At 37.7% G+C, this 16,911-nt stretch overlaps 1 protein-coding gene across 1 annotated transcript; it reads right to left on the reverse strand.

Annotated features, from left to right (window-relative positions):
• Window positions 1-777: 777 nt before the first annotated feature.
• LOC148821809 (uncharacterized) lies at window positions 778-14,173 on the reverse strand. The gene is made up of 15 exons (XM_088929863.1): window positions 14,119-14,173; window positions 13,704-13,760; window positions 13,230-13,356; window positions 13,019-13,108; window positions 12,185-12,372; window positions 11,966-12,008; window positions 10,400-10,508; window positions 9,855-9,952; window positions 9,399-9,472; window positions 8,301-8,350; window positions 7,921-8,102; window positions 6,012-6,147; window positions 5,771-5,812; window positions 5,637-5,676; window positions 778-905 (listed from the first exon to the last, which is right to left on the reverse strand). The coding sequence occupies exons 1-15, from the start codon at window positions 14,171-14,173 to the stop codon at window positions 778-780; spliced, it is 1,419 nt and encodes a 472-aa protein (XP_088785989.1).
• Window positions 14,174-16,911: the final 2,738 nt, after the last annotated feature.

Here is a 16,911-nt window from a genome sequence, read left to right on the forward strand (position 1 = left end):
AAAATTAACATATAAGTCACCCAACATCTTCAAGGACAACAGTGAATCACTGTGAAAAAAACCCAGTGGAAACTGAAAAAAATATTGAACAAAGCCACCTTCTACACTAAAATATTTCCTCTCAAAAGGCAAATAAAACTGATTTATTAGAATAACTTTTTATAATGAAGTACTTAAACATTAAAATCAGAATCATTAAAATAATTTGATATTCCTAATAATTAAAAACTAACTGCAATACACAAACATTTAAGCAGTTTCATATTTACTGTACTCAAATATTTGTAATACTTAAAATAATAATATTGTAAACTAAAATGGATACATAACAAGATTCAAAATCAGGTATGTTTTATAGTATCATTTTTGTACTTGTATTTAAATTCATAGAGCTGATGTATTTAAGCAATTACATGCTATATCAATCTGAACAATAGCAGTAAATTAACAACTAACATTGCCTGACTTCCGTTTAATTGCATTTGTGCTTTTCATACTTTTCATACATATTCCCACGTTTTTGTCGCATGTGACTGGCTTTACCACTACAAGACCAATTTACAGAAGGATACAAAAAATATTATCTTCTAAAATTCTTCTTTACTTTAACTTTCCCTATGCATAACACTTCAAGAAGCCCCATTTGTTCCATTTCATTTTCGGTGAGTCTAATGCATTTTCTACTTTGAGATTTTTTACTTTTTCTGTCTTTTACCAGTATAGGCTTCAACTGTAGATTTTGAGTTGAAGTCTTGTCGCCTCAGTCAACCAACATTTTCATTGAAATTTTCCAGAGTTAAACAAAAAAGGAAAGGCATCTCCACATCCAACAGGGCTCTTGGAAGAAAAGGAGAATTCAAACTTTTCTTCCTCTTCCCCTCTCTCCATGGGGTCAAACAGGAATCCTACAGATAAAAGATCATTTTTAATTGAGATCTTGTATTAATTAATATCACTTCAAGGAGAAATGATCTGCATAACTTAATTAGTGATGTGCTAGCTAACGCCAGTGTAGTTCTTGTCCTCCGTGAAATCTCCTTTGTAATTGAGTAATAATAAGCATGTTCTTCTAATTAGTTTTATTTTAACTAATCTGTTTTCAATAAGAAATCAGATCAGGAAAATGATGAATAAAGCTAAATGTAAACCCATGAAAATGAATACAATTCAGTCTCCTGACTGTGATGTGTCCAAATACATAAAGAAAGCGTAAAAAAAACAGGGCCACTCTTCTTCCTTATTAAAATTAAATTCAGAAAGAAAACCTCTAGGCACATGAAGACAATTAGGAAATAGAAAATTTCAAGCAAATACCATATGAGTTACCCTACTGTTCTGAGTAATGCAATACGAGGTACAAAAAAGAGTTTTAGAGGCAGAGAGAACTCAAGTACATTAAAAAATTGGCCATCTTTTTCAGAAGAGCAAAGTTATATAATAAGTGTAAAGGAACAAGTAATAGGTTTATTCCATGCTGAAAAAAAGAAGAAAGAGAACACAACGTTTCGGCCGTGGAGCCTTCTTCAGGTGTGAGCAAGGCTCCACGGCCGAAACGTTGTGTTCTCTTTCTTCTTTTTTTCAGCATGGAATAAACCTATTACTTGTTCCTTTGCAGCCTATGCATGCTGACGCAGCTACCCACCTGAACTAATAAGTGTAAAGTCCTGGAAAACGGGACTATAAAAATAAAGTATAGATTGTTGGAATATTGCAACAATGTTGGGGAATTTAAGGGAGAGATTGACATTTTTTTAGCATTTGTTATCTTCTTAAAACATAAAAACTTACTTTACCATTGTTCACGTTCACCATTTACTTTTAAACATTGATATTGTGGAGGATATTGTATGGATCAAAACAGAAAAAAATGCGTCTGTTGAGTTTTCTAGTTGTAACACTACAGAATATGGCAAAATAAAATGGGGGTCAATACTTTCTACACCCACTGTATTTTCACCATAACTTTTTTGTGACTTCAGTTGAGTTTTGTGGTGCCATGGGGGTAGCTGACACCACATTGGGTGTGGTTAGGCTCCCATTCTCCCCTGTCATGCCCCTTTATAAGCTTTTTTGGGTTCCTTTTCTTTATCTTACACGCACTCTCCTCCAAGAAAGGTGATCACACTGACCCCCATCGGGGTAACAGGATACATGTCTCCAATTCACATTCCTTCTGGACCCTTTGCCTTCGGAGTCTCACGTTCACCAAGTTCATCCTGTTGTCCTCGCTGCTAGGAACCTCCTGCTCCCAGACACCAACACGGAGCCTCCTGCTCCTACTCCATTAGGCCACTGTTTCACACACAACCAGTGCCTCAGACTCCCGGGTCCACCTCCAGCCCTGGCATCCTCTCCTGATGCCACCAGATTGGATTACACAAACGCACGCTACCTACAGTACATCACCGAGTCTCTTCCGCACTACACACCGTGCCGAAACCCAACACACTGTCCCTCTCTAACACACACAACCTTTCTGGTGTCTCACTCTCATGCCCTTAGGTTGTGAACTCACAGCTACACAGCTGCCAGTGCACCTCAATCTGTGCCCGCCACCACTGCACTATTTCCCAGAAGGTGTAGTTAGATAGACCCCACTCGCTTCCCTGATACCATGTATTGCCAGGGAGAGGGTCCCTCTACCACACAACCCTCTCTGGTCCACACACACTAACTCACAAATCAAATCACAACTCACTCATACAGCGGACATGACAGCCCTGCTCTCACGTCCTAGCAGGATGCTGTCCCTTTAAATATTTCAATGATCTCATAAAGCTCCGTTTCTTCTGTCAGTCTCCTTGCAGACTGACGTTTTCACTCTTTTCCTCGCAGGCTATTCCTCTCACAATCCCCTCTGGAATTGTCATTCTTCTTCAACTGTTACTACAGCGGCTAATCACACTTTGTTCACTCATACATGGCAGCACGCTCTTCTAACATCGCCCTGACTAGTAGTGTCTCACACCCGCTACTGTCATGCTTCAGCCCGTCTCTCTCACATTAGAACCTCCACATTTGTCCTCTCACCACAGCAGCAACAGCAAGACTGAGGTCCTGCTGGATCTTTCCCCCCTTTTCAGGAAGTATTCAGGCTAGTTTTTAACCTCTTCTATACCTGCCATTCATTCACTTATTCACGTCAGGTGTGGTTTCCATGGCAACGCATCTCCCCCACACCAGACACTCCCTGCATTGCACCATGGTTTGTACAGATCAATCCAAAAATTACTTAAGTTTAAACACATTATGTCACACATTATATCTTAAGGTCTCTACAGAGTGTGGGATAAAAATGTACAAGAATCCAAACCAAATGGAGCTAGCCCCAGCAGCAAAGACTCTGGAAGAAATTTGCAATAAAATACTTGGTCTCAACATGGAAGAACATCCATCCATTTACTAAACCACTTTATCCAGTACAGCGTTGCAGGGATGCTAGACCCTAACCTAGCAAGCAACAGGCGCAAGGCATTTGGATTGGATGCCAGTCCATCACAGGCCACACACAGACAAAACTTAAACACTAGCAACAAGGCCAGTTTTACAGAAGCCAATTGACCTTCCTGTATGTCTTTACCCTTTAGCAGGAACACCATGTTAGAAAAATATATTGCTATTCTGGAATCAATCCAGAGAATAGTAACCATATACATTCCGGGGCTTAAGAGCAATATATTTGCAATATGAGCAATATTTTTTTTCTAACCTGGTGACCAAATTGTCCATAATGCTCTAAATGAGGCCCTACACAAGTTTACATGCTACACAAGTTTAACATGAAATCCCTTGATTTTAACTAGATGATTTAACTATGTATTTCCGGTTCTAGAAATAACAAAGCACCAGGACAGTGGAGGAAAAAATTCAGCCAAAGGTCAACTAAACTAAATCAAGCTGGAGGATCATGGGATGACTTCCAAGACGTCTAACAAACAGAAAAGCCTTTGGCATCAACTATAGGCACAAACCTTTTAGGTAAAGTTTCCAACAACTCTCTATAACATAATTTTACCACTACTGTGCTTATCAGTAGGGATGGTGATGCACCTTGTTGGGTTTGTGTTATAATCACACTCCTCTCACTTGACTGAGAGAAGCAGACCGAGATTTTGAGGTAAAAGCAGGTGCAAGGTGGAACAAGCAGGCAGGAGGTAGTCAGTCATTGGATCATACTTGGATCATACATAGCTCTCTTTAAAGTTGTCGTTGGTTCTCCCAGTGTCTTAACCCTCCATCAACAGTTTCCTCCTTGCTCAGTTGTTGAGTTTAAAGGGATGGCCTGATCTAGGAAATGTCTAATTAATTTCTTGATGACTGAGTAGACTATGCTCACAGGGCTATTCAGACATCAATATTTTCTGCACCATTCTCCTCAATTGTGCTTTTAAAGTTCCTTAGTCTTCATGGTTGAAATTCAATACTTGACTAAGGAAACAGATAGGTGTTTTTTTCTGAAAACACGTTAAGCACTGTTATTGCATACAGAGGCCTCTCAACTAATTGTGTATTGAATATAATTGAATATTTATACAATCATGACTTTTCCATTTTTCATATTAATTATATATTTATTTTTTGTGTATCTAGACTGTAAGCTTTTATTATTATAAACAATTTATATAGTACCATTAAAAATAGCATCTCAAAGCACATTGCAGATGGTTTATAAAACAAATATAAGAAGAACAAATTTTAGAATAAACATATAAGAAACAAGCAGAAAGATGTGCAGCAGAAGATACATGGTCAATAAAGAATACAGCAGACACATTAAAATGAAAGGTTTTGAGTCTAGATTTAAACACACTTGGGGTAGGTGATTCTCTAACTAGAGCTTTAAGGTGAGAGAAAGCCCTGTAACCCATGGAATGTAAATGAACTTGGGGGACATTAAAAAGACAAGAGTCAGATGAATAAAGGTTGCAAAGTAGGGAGCAGAGAGATAAGTAGTCAGGCAGGGACTGAGGTGCCAAGCCATGTAGATAGAGCCTAACAGTGATTATTATCTATCAGACATATGCCTTGCAGAAGTATTCAGAGTTTTGCACAGTTTTCACATTTGTTGCTTATAATCCATTTTTAACGATTAAAGGTCTGAAATGCAGACTCCTTTTCTCAGTAATCTTGAAGTGACATAAGGCCTTTAGATTTGTACAATAAGTATCTGTAATTTTCTATTTTTTACCACTTTGGTGTGTATTTTTTTCTGTTGTTATGATTATATGGGAAAGGAAAGTTATTTGTATCTGTCTCAAAATTATTATAATAAAAAAGTATATTAAAATATTAGACCAAGAACATTATATTTAAGTTCACTGTAAACAAAAATGGATCATATTACTTTTTTGTTAATGACAAAACAGACATCTTCTTTTAAGTAACATATTTTTACTACTTCTTTGTATCACTAAAGCACTGAAATTACAGACTGAAATTAAATCCATGTACTTCAGTAAATTAATCTAATGTAAAATCTAATAGCATTTCCTTTAATAACAGATGAATTGACACATTTCAAATCCTCCCACATGAAAGTTATTGTTAAATTAATATTAAACAGATATACTAAAATTGCACATTTTCTTGTGTTAATGAAGTAAAAAGAATGACAGAAAATGTTTATCTAAACATACCAGGCTCTTTGTTGTCATAAGGCAAAGCTGTTTTGGTTTCCTGGAAAGTAAAATAAAATATTATTTTATGGTTTTAGTACTACTTAAATCTTGATTTGGTTCAAAGTAGTATTCTTAGAATGTGAGTAAAATACCTTTTCATTGAAATAGGAGCTGGTGAATGAAAATGGATTACCCTGAAAAAACATAAATAATAGTTGCATTTTTAAGATGATTTACCAGAGATATTTACTCCTGAATAAAAAGATAAATATTAATTTCAGTTTTAACACTAACTATTCACCATGAGAATATATCCTGTCATTTGTTCTAGTGTAATCTCTTGTCCTTTGACTAACTCACTTTTGGGTTGTGAATGAGATAACGGTTTCCTACCTCTTCATGGGAAGATCTGGTCCCAAATACATCACAGTTAAATTCAGGGAATGCTGCAGCTTCTTGTGCATTTGAATTTAGTGAGAATAAAAAGCCAGGAGACTTGGACTCCGGATCTCCAGAACAAATGGGGCTCCTGTGAAAGTTACAGGCACACCTGAAGGCTTTTCTTTTATCAAGATGTGTTCTGATATAAAATAATATTTATTTTTGTGAACAAACTTTTATTTTTGCAAACACAATAAAACAACCCTACTTCATGTGCGATTTCTACCTAAAATACAAACAGCAACAATAGAATCTCTGTGTTACAAGGTTCTGACTAAACCTCCACCATCCTCCATCAACAGCATCATGGATCCTAGCAATCAAAGTAATATAAAGATAGGCTAAGATCCCCTACTGTCAGTGATGACAATAGAGGGAATGCAGAGGCTTACAATGCATCACCTGCAACTTTATAGATGCATTCAGACCAGCCAGTCAGATCGGCTTCTGTTGGTTAGAGGTTCAAGTTAGTTATCGTGGAATAACACTACTAAATGTGAACAGGGAATATTACTATTAAGGACACTAGAAAAACTGAAAGAGACCTGTTTTTAAAGCTCAGCAATGTATTTTCAAAACAAAAAGTTTAAAAATGTATCCAGAGTGCCCCCAGGACAGAGCACAGGGTATAAACTTTATTTTACCTTCATACGCTACCACCTGTGTGTTGTCAAATATTCTCTGTGCTATTTAAATAATTTCAGAAAGCTGAAGATGAAGAGGAATTTCACCTTCCAACAAACCAAAGCACACATCAAAGTCAACCAAGGAATGGCTTCAGAAAAGGAAGATCAAAGTCTTAGAATGGCCCAGTCCTCAATCCCATAGAAAACCTGTGGAATGACCTAAAGAGGGCTGTACACAGGTGATCCTCTGGCAATTTGAAGGAGCTTAAACTTTTTTGCAAGGAACAGTGGGATAAAACTGCAAAGTCCAGGTGTGCAAACTTGATAGACACTTCTTCACAAAGACTTACTGCTGTAATAAATGCAAAAGGTGCTTCCACAAAGTATTAGTTGGGGGGGATGGGTGCACACTTATGCAACCAGGGTGTTGAAGGTTTTTTAATTTCAATTATTTTTCCTAATAATTATCTATTAGTTTTTCTCTTGAATTTTGTTGGTTGCAAGGTCACATTAAAGATGGAAAAATGTCGGACATGATTGAGCTTGATTTCTGGCTTTACATCACAAAAACCTGCAATTTCAATAAGGGTGTGCAGACTTTTTATATCCACTATATAAAATGGAAAAAAAAGTAGTTTACATAATGTAATGCTGCAGAAAGTTGAAAAGGGTTCTACAGCAGGAGACATAGTCAAAGCCCAAGTGCAGGACTTTTAGATGTTGTCTGAATGATCAGAGTTAGTAACAGATCGAATGCTGGCTGATGATTAGAGGTTGGGCCGAAGTAAAAGGTAAGCAAAAATAAAAAATAAAAACGACTCCCAGACGAAATAAAGAAAAAAGAGGCTGGCAATTCGGCACAGAAATGGGAAGAAATTAAAACAGAGAAAATATTTCAGGATCGAATAATAATCAGATAAAAAATAAGTTATAATCTTGACTAGAAGAGGAATGCGATCACTAGGTTTGTAAGGTTAAGCTCTCAAAATGGAGCGAATATTCAGCATTCTGAACAGAGTTAAAGATAGAGGTGATCAGTGTGACTGGGAACTAGATCGGGAGCCTGATTAAAAGACTGAAGGTTTCATTGAAAGACATCCTAACCTAGTTTGAATGACAAGTTGAGGGCACAAGGGAATGTTGCTGTTGTCAGGGGCAACAGCAGGGCGCGAGTCAGTCAAAGTCCATTCATTACATATAAACTAGTGTAAGACTGAAAAGTAACGATGGCTTACTGCAGTGTGAAAGTTGGTGTACTTGATGAAGCTTTCATTCTGGCTGGGGGAGTTTGTGGATAGATTGTCTCATCCTCCTTTTCACTCTGATTTGTGCAGAAGTGTATGAGCTCCTCCTCTGCTTGCTCTCTCTCATTAGTTTCATTCCACTTGTTACCACTCAACAGCTGAAGCTGGTCCTCCTGCAGGAGACATTTTTTAATTTTTTTAAAATGTTTTACTGGTAAATTATTAAGTACAAAATGTCTTTAGTTTGCTGTTTTAAACAACCCCTCCTTGACTATACAACAATTCATTATTCAATTTCAAACTTAAAAATCACGTAAAATGTAGTAGTTTTAATATTTAATTCTAAATGAGTAAATATGTTTATCAGTTACCTGTGTTTTGGTCTCAACTTGAAGTTCTTCACTTCCACTTATGAACTGGCCTGTTAAAAAATAGAAGTATGATTTAAGAAAAATACTGAACATCTAAAGCAACTTATCACTAAGAACAATAAATTTGCAAAGTTCTCAAAGTAGGAAAAGGACAAGCATTTTATAGCAAATATACTGACATTTTAATGAAAGGATATAACATTTGTAAAATACTTATGCTGATTAACATTTGCCATCAACACACAGTAATTGTTCTACAGGGGAGCTACTCTAAAAGTGACAGATTAGCAGCATAGGAGTATCGAACCAGCTACCCACTCATGATGTTAAAAGCAATAATTTGACTAATTTAAAAAAAATTCTGGATCATATACTTGGATCATTAATAGCTAACTGGCAAAAGGGCTAGAAGTGCCAAATGGCCTCCTCTTGTTTGTAACCTTTCTTTTGTATGTACTGTAACCAATGTTGGATGAAATACAAGTTGTGCATCTACAAAGCATGTGTGACACGTAAGATCAGCTATTGCTCGTTTTAGCCTTGGCTACTGCTAGTTACGGTGAAAATACAGTGCTCTCTGTAGGTGTTTAGAGGTTGAGCTGAAGCAGCTGCACATCAAGGCTCTGTGGACAGCTAAGACAACAGCCTTATTTCAGGAGCAGGGATACTGACTGCTACAAGTGCACAATAAGACTAACGAGCCCAAGAAAACAGTCTTACATAGCAGCATGGATGCTGATGGTTGCAAGTGTAGAGGGAAAGGCTGGTGAGTCACAGAAAAGCAGCTTGTGTAGAGAAAGCTGCCAAATATGAAAGAGTATTTTTTTGTTCTTTATATTTTATTTTCTTTAAAACAAAGGCATACCTTTATGTGTGCTGTTGACAATATATTCTAGCATTATTATTGTATATTATAATGTTGCTCATTATTATATTATATATGATATATACTGTCAGATTTTTTTTTTAATTTACAACATCCAAAGGTCAGATGTAAGAAAATTTTAAAAAGCACAAACCTGATGACTATTCACTATTTAGGAAGAGTACTTCAGAATTGTGAGATTATTGAACTCTAAAGCTTTACTATTTACTTACCTTTTATTTCTGAATATTGCCTCACTGAGTTGTTATTTGTATCCACAAGTGCCAATGGGGAGCCAGGTGGCATGCTAAGAAAAAAAATATTTGTTACAGACTGACATGACCATGACATGGCAAATCATGATCACTTCTGATTAGCAAAACTTTTGCATCAAATCCTTATACATTATTGTAAAAAGGTTTGTTCAGACCGATACATTTAAAACCAGATTTGATTCAAAAGACATTTACCTCTAATTTATTTTGTGATTTAACTTGGTTTTAACTTGATTATAAACCATATAATCTAGAGAGTACTTTACATTCCCAGCACCCACTATTATAGTTCTAAAGATAACAACATAAGCATTAGAGTATGATAATCCCTTATGATATTTCAATCAGCTGTTAAAGGAAGATCTTTCCATAATCTCAATACAGAAATCCTGACTCTACCTCAACAGAACCTACCTCTTCTCTTTGGACTTTTCATCAGTTGCATCCTCTTCAGTTTCTTTTGCTTCATCTTTTTCTCTGTTGTCATCCTTCTTTTCATCAGTCATCATATTCTGATTCAAGTAAAATATCATTATTACAAAAAACCTGAACACTTAATAACATTACATTGACTACAATAGTCACTTCACTATATTTACATAAGATTAATGTGTAGATTTAGACATTCTTAGTGTTGACATTAGTTTACTATACCATACACATTATTTATGTACAGCAAACATCTAAAATCTCTTTTCATGACTATCAACTCATTTTGAAGTCCAGTTAAGGGAATTTTATAAAAAAATAGTTCTTCTGATCAAAATCCACAGGGAAAAATACAGAAAATTACGAATATATAGAATAGGCAAACAAAATAAAATGACTAACAGTGTTTACAAAGGGGGATTTTTTGATAAATGTTAATAAATTGGAGGGAGATTTTAATTCTTAATCAGTGAAGGCAGAGATATCTGAATTCTGCAGCACCCCTTGTCATTTAGTTCCTTGTACTCCACCTGGAGTTTCATTTGCTGAGCAAATAGGGATGCCTCCACATGTCTGTTCTCTTCACCATACGATTCCATCTGTCCCTGAGCCTCAGCTGAACTCTGCTTCATAGAAGCACTGAGAAAAGATTATGAGTTAAGAGTAACACAAGTTGAGAAAAGTGTACAATCCATGACTCCAAACCAAACGACTAAGCATGCATAAATACAAATAAATGCATAAAAATTATTTAAATGATCTGATTTTCTTTAAATAACTTAGGATTCATTCTTATCTGTAACATAAAGCTATCGTTATATTGAAAATCACATTTTAGAGTTATCACTTGAGATTTTGGTAGAACATTTGTTAACTGGTTTAAAATCTTATATAACACTCCTTCAACCTCTATTATCACAAACAGTTTAATTTCAAGACCCACCAGATTGTACAAAGGCACCAGACAAGGTTGCACTTTATACTCTCCAATGATCTGTGTTTTTATAGATCTCTTCCATCGCTGATGGAATTCACCAGGCTCCCAACATAATAGTTATTTATTAAGATAGATACTAAATACCATATAATTAGTTTACATGCAGAAGTTATTTTACTGTATTTACCGGAACCACAAGAATAACTACTAAAGGAACTTCAACTTAACACCCACATCTGGGCAAGTGTTCTCAGAAGCCAAACCTGAGCACCCAGAGAAAAACCAAACAACTTCTATTCCAACTATTGTCTTTCATGATTCCTATATTTCCAGAAAACAAATGATTGATAACTCTTGACGAAACAACAACTTACAACTTACTTAACAACAACTTTTGTTCTTGGAAGAACAAAAAAACTTGAATAAAATTAATAACACTCCAAAAGAGAAAATCTAAGGTGTACTTTAAGCACCACATTTTCTCAATTAGTTTTTATATTATCAACTGAGCTATCTTTTGAGATGGATCCGCCTAGAGTTAACCATCTTGGTTAGACATAAAGACCACAGTTTATACCCCCATTTCACTCAACTATCTTCACCTCTCCATCTTTCATCTCTCATCCCACCTATTAAAAAACAGAAATGTTTACTGGCTCAGTTTATCGACACAGCACACTTCCATTGAAAAACGTACCTACTCTATACTGAATCAAAGTGATTGGAAGCCATTTTTGCTTGCCTTCACTTGTAGGGTGTTCATCCTCTACTTTCTTCATTCTTAATATGTAATTGATGTCATAAGTAGTGGTTTGTGATTTATATTTAGTCATTCATCTTTCCAAAATGTTCCTATGTACATATTTTCCTCTGTAAAATTTCATGTTAAATTATAGGTCTACCCCTTTGATGTTAAATGTTTTGTGTGAAGTAGAAAAAATATAATAGTTATAGTTATGGTTTTCAAGAAATTTAATATTCTACAAAAAATCTTAAGGTATTTTCAGTTTTAAATCTAATGTACAATTCATTTTCATAATGCAAGAAAGAATTAAGTACAACAAAATTTTAAAAATGTATCTAATTTAACTATCTACAGTAATTTTAACTTTACTATTAAGAATGGATTGTATCTACAGATGGTACTATCAAAGGATACAGATGTGATGCATTCTCAGAAATGGGAGGTATAGGTATGCTTCCTGAAATAAATAGTAACACAAAGTTTCAAATAGGTACAATGGAATCAGAACAAAAAATAAACGCTTCAATTATTTGTATTTTAACAAAATATTGCATATATCTTGTTTAGCTAGATTTCATTAAACCTTATTTTCTTAGATGACTGAAATAAAAAAAAATTAATAGTGACAGTAACCTTGCAGAGCCTGCAGCTCTTTTTGTTTGTCTGCTATATATTTCTCACAGACTCTCATCCTGTGCTCAATCTCCTCTCGTTCAGACTGTTTCTGTAGAAGGTTTTGCGCTAGAGGATTCTGGCAGTAGTAGGCTTTGTGCTGCTGGAACACCTCTTTGTAACTTTCGATTCTCTCACGAAACATTTTCCTTGAGAAGACAGTTATTTGTAATTATTTCAGTTGCCATTTTATTTCACAGTTAAGAAAGTTAAATGTTAAAATGTTAAGTCTTATTAGCACTTCTCTAGATTAATAGGACAATAAATACATTTAACTGACATTTTATGATTTACCATGTCTCCTATTTTCTAACCGCTTACTGCTGGTGAGGGTAGTGGGGGTAATAGTCCAAGCAGAGTAGACCAGATTTCCTTTTCCCCAGCAACAGTCTCCTGTTCCTCCTGAAGGACTCCCAGGCATTCCCATGACAGCTGAGCGATATAATCCCTCCAGCATGTCCCGAGTCTCTCCTAGGGTCTCTTCCCAGTGGGATGTGCCGGGTACACCTCTAGCGGGTGCACCTGGGGGCATCCTCACCACATGCCTAAGCCACTTTAACTGGCTCCTCTCAATCCCGAGGAGCAGCAACGCTACTCTATTTCAAGGTCCTCCTGGACTGCCAGGCTCCTCAACCTGTCACAGAGAGTAAGTCCAGCAACCCTACAGAGACACCTCATTTCCGCTGCTCATACCCACAATCTCATTCTTTCACAAAGCTGCAGCTGCATCAATTATGAATACATTACACGAATCATGTGCCCTGCAATTTAAGTGTCTCTCAGAGCTATACTTACATATCTTGTTCAATGCCTGCCTGACGCCTTTCTAATTCTGCCTGCAATGATTTCATGTAACGAAGCAGAACAGAGTTTGATGCTTTGAAACTAAAGAGTAGAAAAGTGAGACCAGGTTATTTCAAAGAACAGTATGGTAAAGACTAACTACACACCAAGGATCAAACAATTCTTAAGTCAGAGACTTCTCTAAACTTTATAAGTTTCTTACCTTTTAGAATTGTGTTTATACTGCTTAACAAGCTTCTGTCTGTGTATTAGCTCCTCTTCAAGTTTCTCTATTTTGTTCTTTATTTCTTGTATATGCAACTTTTCCTCTGCTATTTCTCTTGAGTAGACTGTAAAAAGGATAATGCACACTAAATTTATACTAAATAATATCTAAAGTTAATATTTAATACACAACAAAGTACGTTATCAATATAATTCCAACAATTACTAGATAACATTAACTATATCAGATATTTTAGTGCTTCACTGTAGTATACTTTAAATTCATGATTTTGTCATCATAAGAACAACTTTTGAACAGTTCAACAGTACAACAAATTGTGACTTATCAATAGTTGTGAATGTTATTCACAAAAATACAATATAGAACACATTTCTCAAAATAAAAAATATGAAAATATGCCATGTGTCATCTCTTATTACATTTTAAGATGTTCTAGTAGGTAAAACTCACTTTGAATCATTTGTTGTGTCTCATCCTTTCTCTGAGCTAATCCCTGTGTCTGAAAGGCTATAAAGATATGCATGATCACATTTAAGATTTGACATTTTTAAAAGTACCTATTTGACGATTTTTGTAGTGTTATACAGTCAAATACAGAATTCACAGATATCAATTTTTTACATCTGTTTCCATGACATGACAGAATGTAGTGACCTAACATTAACTACAACAGTAATGATTAATATTTAATCACTAAGACAGTTTAACAAGTTCTGATTTACCATTGTTTAAATACAGTTTACCATTCATACATTTGAAGTGGTAAACAATACATCTGCTTCTAATAATTGTACAACTAGAATAAAAAATATTAATCAATTGTAACTGGGAGACCATATTAAAATAAGGCTCTTCCATGACTCACCTAGTTGCAGTAAGAGTTTGCTCAAATTTGTTAAAGGATTTTGTTCTTCTTCCATATTTAAGCCTGAATACCAACAGAAAGAATAGACATTACAACTGTTTCCTTGTCGTACTTGTAATGATGCATTCTTGAAATTACCTGGTAGCAGGGGGAGGAAGCTGAGTGAGCAGTGCTGCGACACAAATATTTGGCTGAATTAATTGATTTCCTAAGATTATATTAGCTTCTACTGGCTGTACCGTATTGTAATGTTTTCCGCACCTGTGCAATTCACCATGCCTTATGTACAAAAATATAACTGCTAATTCAAATTTGTGACACAACTGGTTTCGCGAGTCGTTCTAAAAACAGGTTGCAAGCAAATTGCAAATTTTCAATAGCAAACACATTTTTCCCCAAAGGTGCATTCAACACAATAAAAGAAACAATATTTCAAACTTTTCCACATCATACAAAAACCTAATCTGCACAGGGCATGAAACTAGTATCTTTCTTATAAGTTTTACAAGAACCTTACTTTTTGAAAGCAAATACAATTTGAGATGGCAACTGCTGATGAAGTAAATGCTTTGTAGATTTCTGATATTATTTTAATGTCAATTGTGAGGTCAACTGATGCTCACATGACATCCATAAAATAAACAGCTTAGTCTTCACTACTCAAAACATATGAACTTATTTCACCCCTTTTAAGCCTGTTCGTTCATTTTATTAAGAAGGTTAGCTGCTGTTATCGTAAAAAAAAAACGGATTCAGATTTCGTTGTGTCCACGTTTTACAAAGGAATACGAATCACTTGAGTTTAAGAAAAAAACAGAAGAAAATTAAATCATGGAAGAAACCTTTTTTATGTAAACTGACTTTTTTTTACCTTTGTAAAGTTTTGTAAATCGACATACCACGGCTTTCCTGAGTTGCTACCTGATAAAGCTACAGTTACAGTACCAGCTCACATCATTACCCCCAGATTAATTCGTAGCTACCAAACATACTTAAAAATAATACCTACCGATATATAATCGTAAAGGTCTAAATATGATTTCGAGCAGTGGATGGTTTTTAAATATTTAATGCGTATGATACACCCGACCTTGTGGATCAAAGAGCACTCACGAGCCACCAACGGGCACCCAGCAATCGGGCTGCATAAAGCGCTCTCGCGCTTCCTGCTCGCGAATCTTCGCGTTTTACATCGCCAGTTTGTGCAGCCTTTGACACCGTGAAAATGTGAATGTATCTGTAACTCAGTTATTCCGCGTTTGCAGTAACAATAACAATAATATGGTTGTAACTGTTTTAAACACAAAAGATTCTACTCCATACGAGGCTGAAGTTTGCTTCTTATTCGTGTTTTTCGTTCCACCTTAAATGCTGCTGCTGTGATTATGTCTCCTTTCGCCTGTAGATTGCTCTCTACAGTCATTTTTAAATATACTGTAGTATGTTCGGGTTCGGCGAGGACGGACACAGTGACTCAGACACTCGTTGAGTTAAAAACGTCGCTTTATTTTTCGGCACAGCCAGCACAGCATTCCCGCGCCCGCGCACCAGCAGAGAGAGAGAGAACGAGAGAGAGAGCAACACATTGGGGTCTATTCTTGTAGCTACACAGGGATAGGGTGGCAATTGGGTACAAGTATAACAGGGGTGCAAAACCAGGGAACTATTTCAGCAGGGCGTCTGCTACGGTGGACGCGCTCTGATCCGGGTGGGCCACTTCGTAAAGTAGTCCACCGCCACCAGGACGTAGCGGCTGCCCGCCTCGGTGTGCGGAAACGGGCCCAGCACGTCCACCCCCACCGCTCCAGGGGCGCCCCAACCTGATGTTGTTGGAGGAGCGCCCAGGGAGGACCCTACTGGGCCACGCAAACCCTGCACATCCGGCAGAACTGCTCCACGTCCCGGTGACAGAGACCCCAGTAGAAGTGGCAATGGAGTTGCTGCAGGGTTTTCGAGGAGCCGAAGTGCCCCACGCCCGGCTGGGCATGCACCGCTTGGAGAACCGCGACGCTGAGCGACCCCGGCACAACAAGCTGCCAACTGACCTCGCCACTGGAGGGTACCTGCTACCCCCGGCGCAGGACTCCGTCCCTCACCTACAAGGCCTCCCCCAGTGCGCAGAGAGCCTTCACGGACTTGTGGTAAGGGTTGAGCTCTTCCCATGCGGGCCGGGTCCCCGCCGCCTTCCAGCGGAGCACCAGCCCAATGTCAGGGTCTGTCTCCTGCTGCTGTGCCAGGTCCACCAGGCTGACAGGCCGCGGCGCTTGCTTCCCCCTCGCCGCGGGCATCCTCCTCACCCTGCTCCTGCCGGGCACAATAGCGGCAGTCCACTGCCTCGCAGGTTCTCCACGAAAGAACGTCTGTGTTCACTACCGTGAAGTCGTACTCCTGCAGGATCTCAATCTACCTCACCATTTGACCCTCCGGCTCCTTGAAATTGAGCAGCCAGGTGAGGGACGCATGGTCCGTCCGCAGTTTAAACCGGGTGCCGAACAGATAGGGCTTGAAGTGGCGGACCGCCGAGACTACAACCAGCAGCTCCCTCCGGGTGACACAATAATTTCTCTCGGCCTTATTGAGCGCCCGGCTAAAGTACACAACGACCCTCTCTCCGTCTGGCCCCTCCTGCGCTAGCACTGCACCCACCCCCGTATCACTGGCGTCTGTATCTAGCACACAGGGCAACGTCGGATGCGGGAAGGCCAGGACAGGGGCCCCCTACAAGTGCCTCCCACAACCCCCTTGAAGGCCGCATCACAGTCCGCGTCCCACACAAAACGCCGGCCTTTATCC

This window comes from Atractosteus spatula, chromosome 13 (assembly GCF_055471065.1).
Source record: "Atractosteus spatula isolate fAtrSpa1 chromosome 13, fAtrSpa1.hap1, whole genome shotgun sequence".
In the NCBI taxonomy this organism is placed as follows: domain Eukaryota; kingdom Metazoa; phylum Chordata; class Actinopteri; order Semionotiformes; family Lepisosteidae; genus Atractosteus; species Atractosteus spatula.

Excerpts from the sequence above, each read along its gene's own strand:
- LOC148821809 (XM_088929863.1), bottom strand. The coding sequence starts at position 14,173 with ATGGAAGAAGAACAAAATCCTTTAACAAATTTGAGCAAACTCTTACTG. Across the intron at positions 13,357-13,703 it reads GACACAACAAATGATTCAAA|TCTACTCAAGAGAAATAGCA; the intron begins GTGAGTTTTACC and ends TCCTTTTTACAG. Across the intron at positions 6,148-7,920 it reads ACACCAACTTTCACACTGCA|GAGCCCCATTTGTTCTGGAG; the intron begins GTAAGCCATCGT and ends TAACTTTCACAG.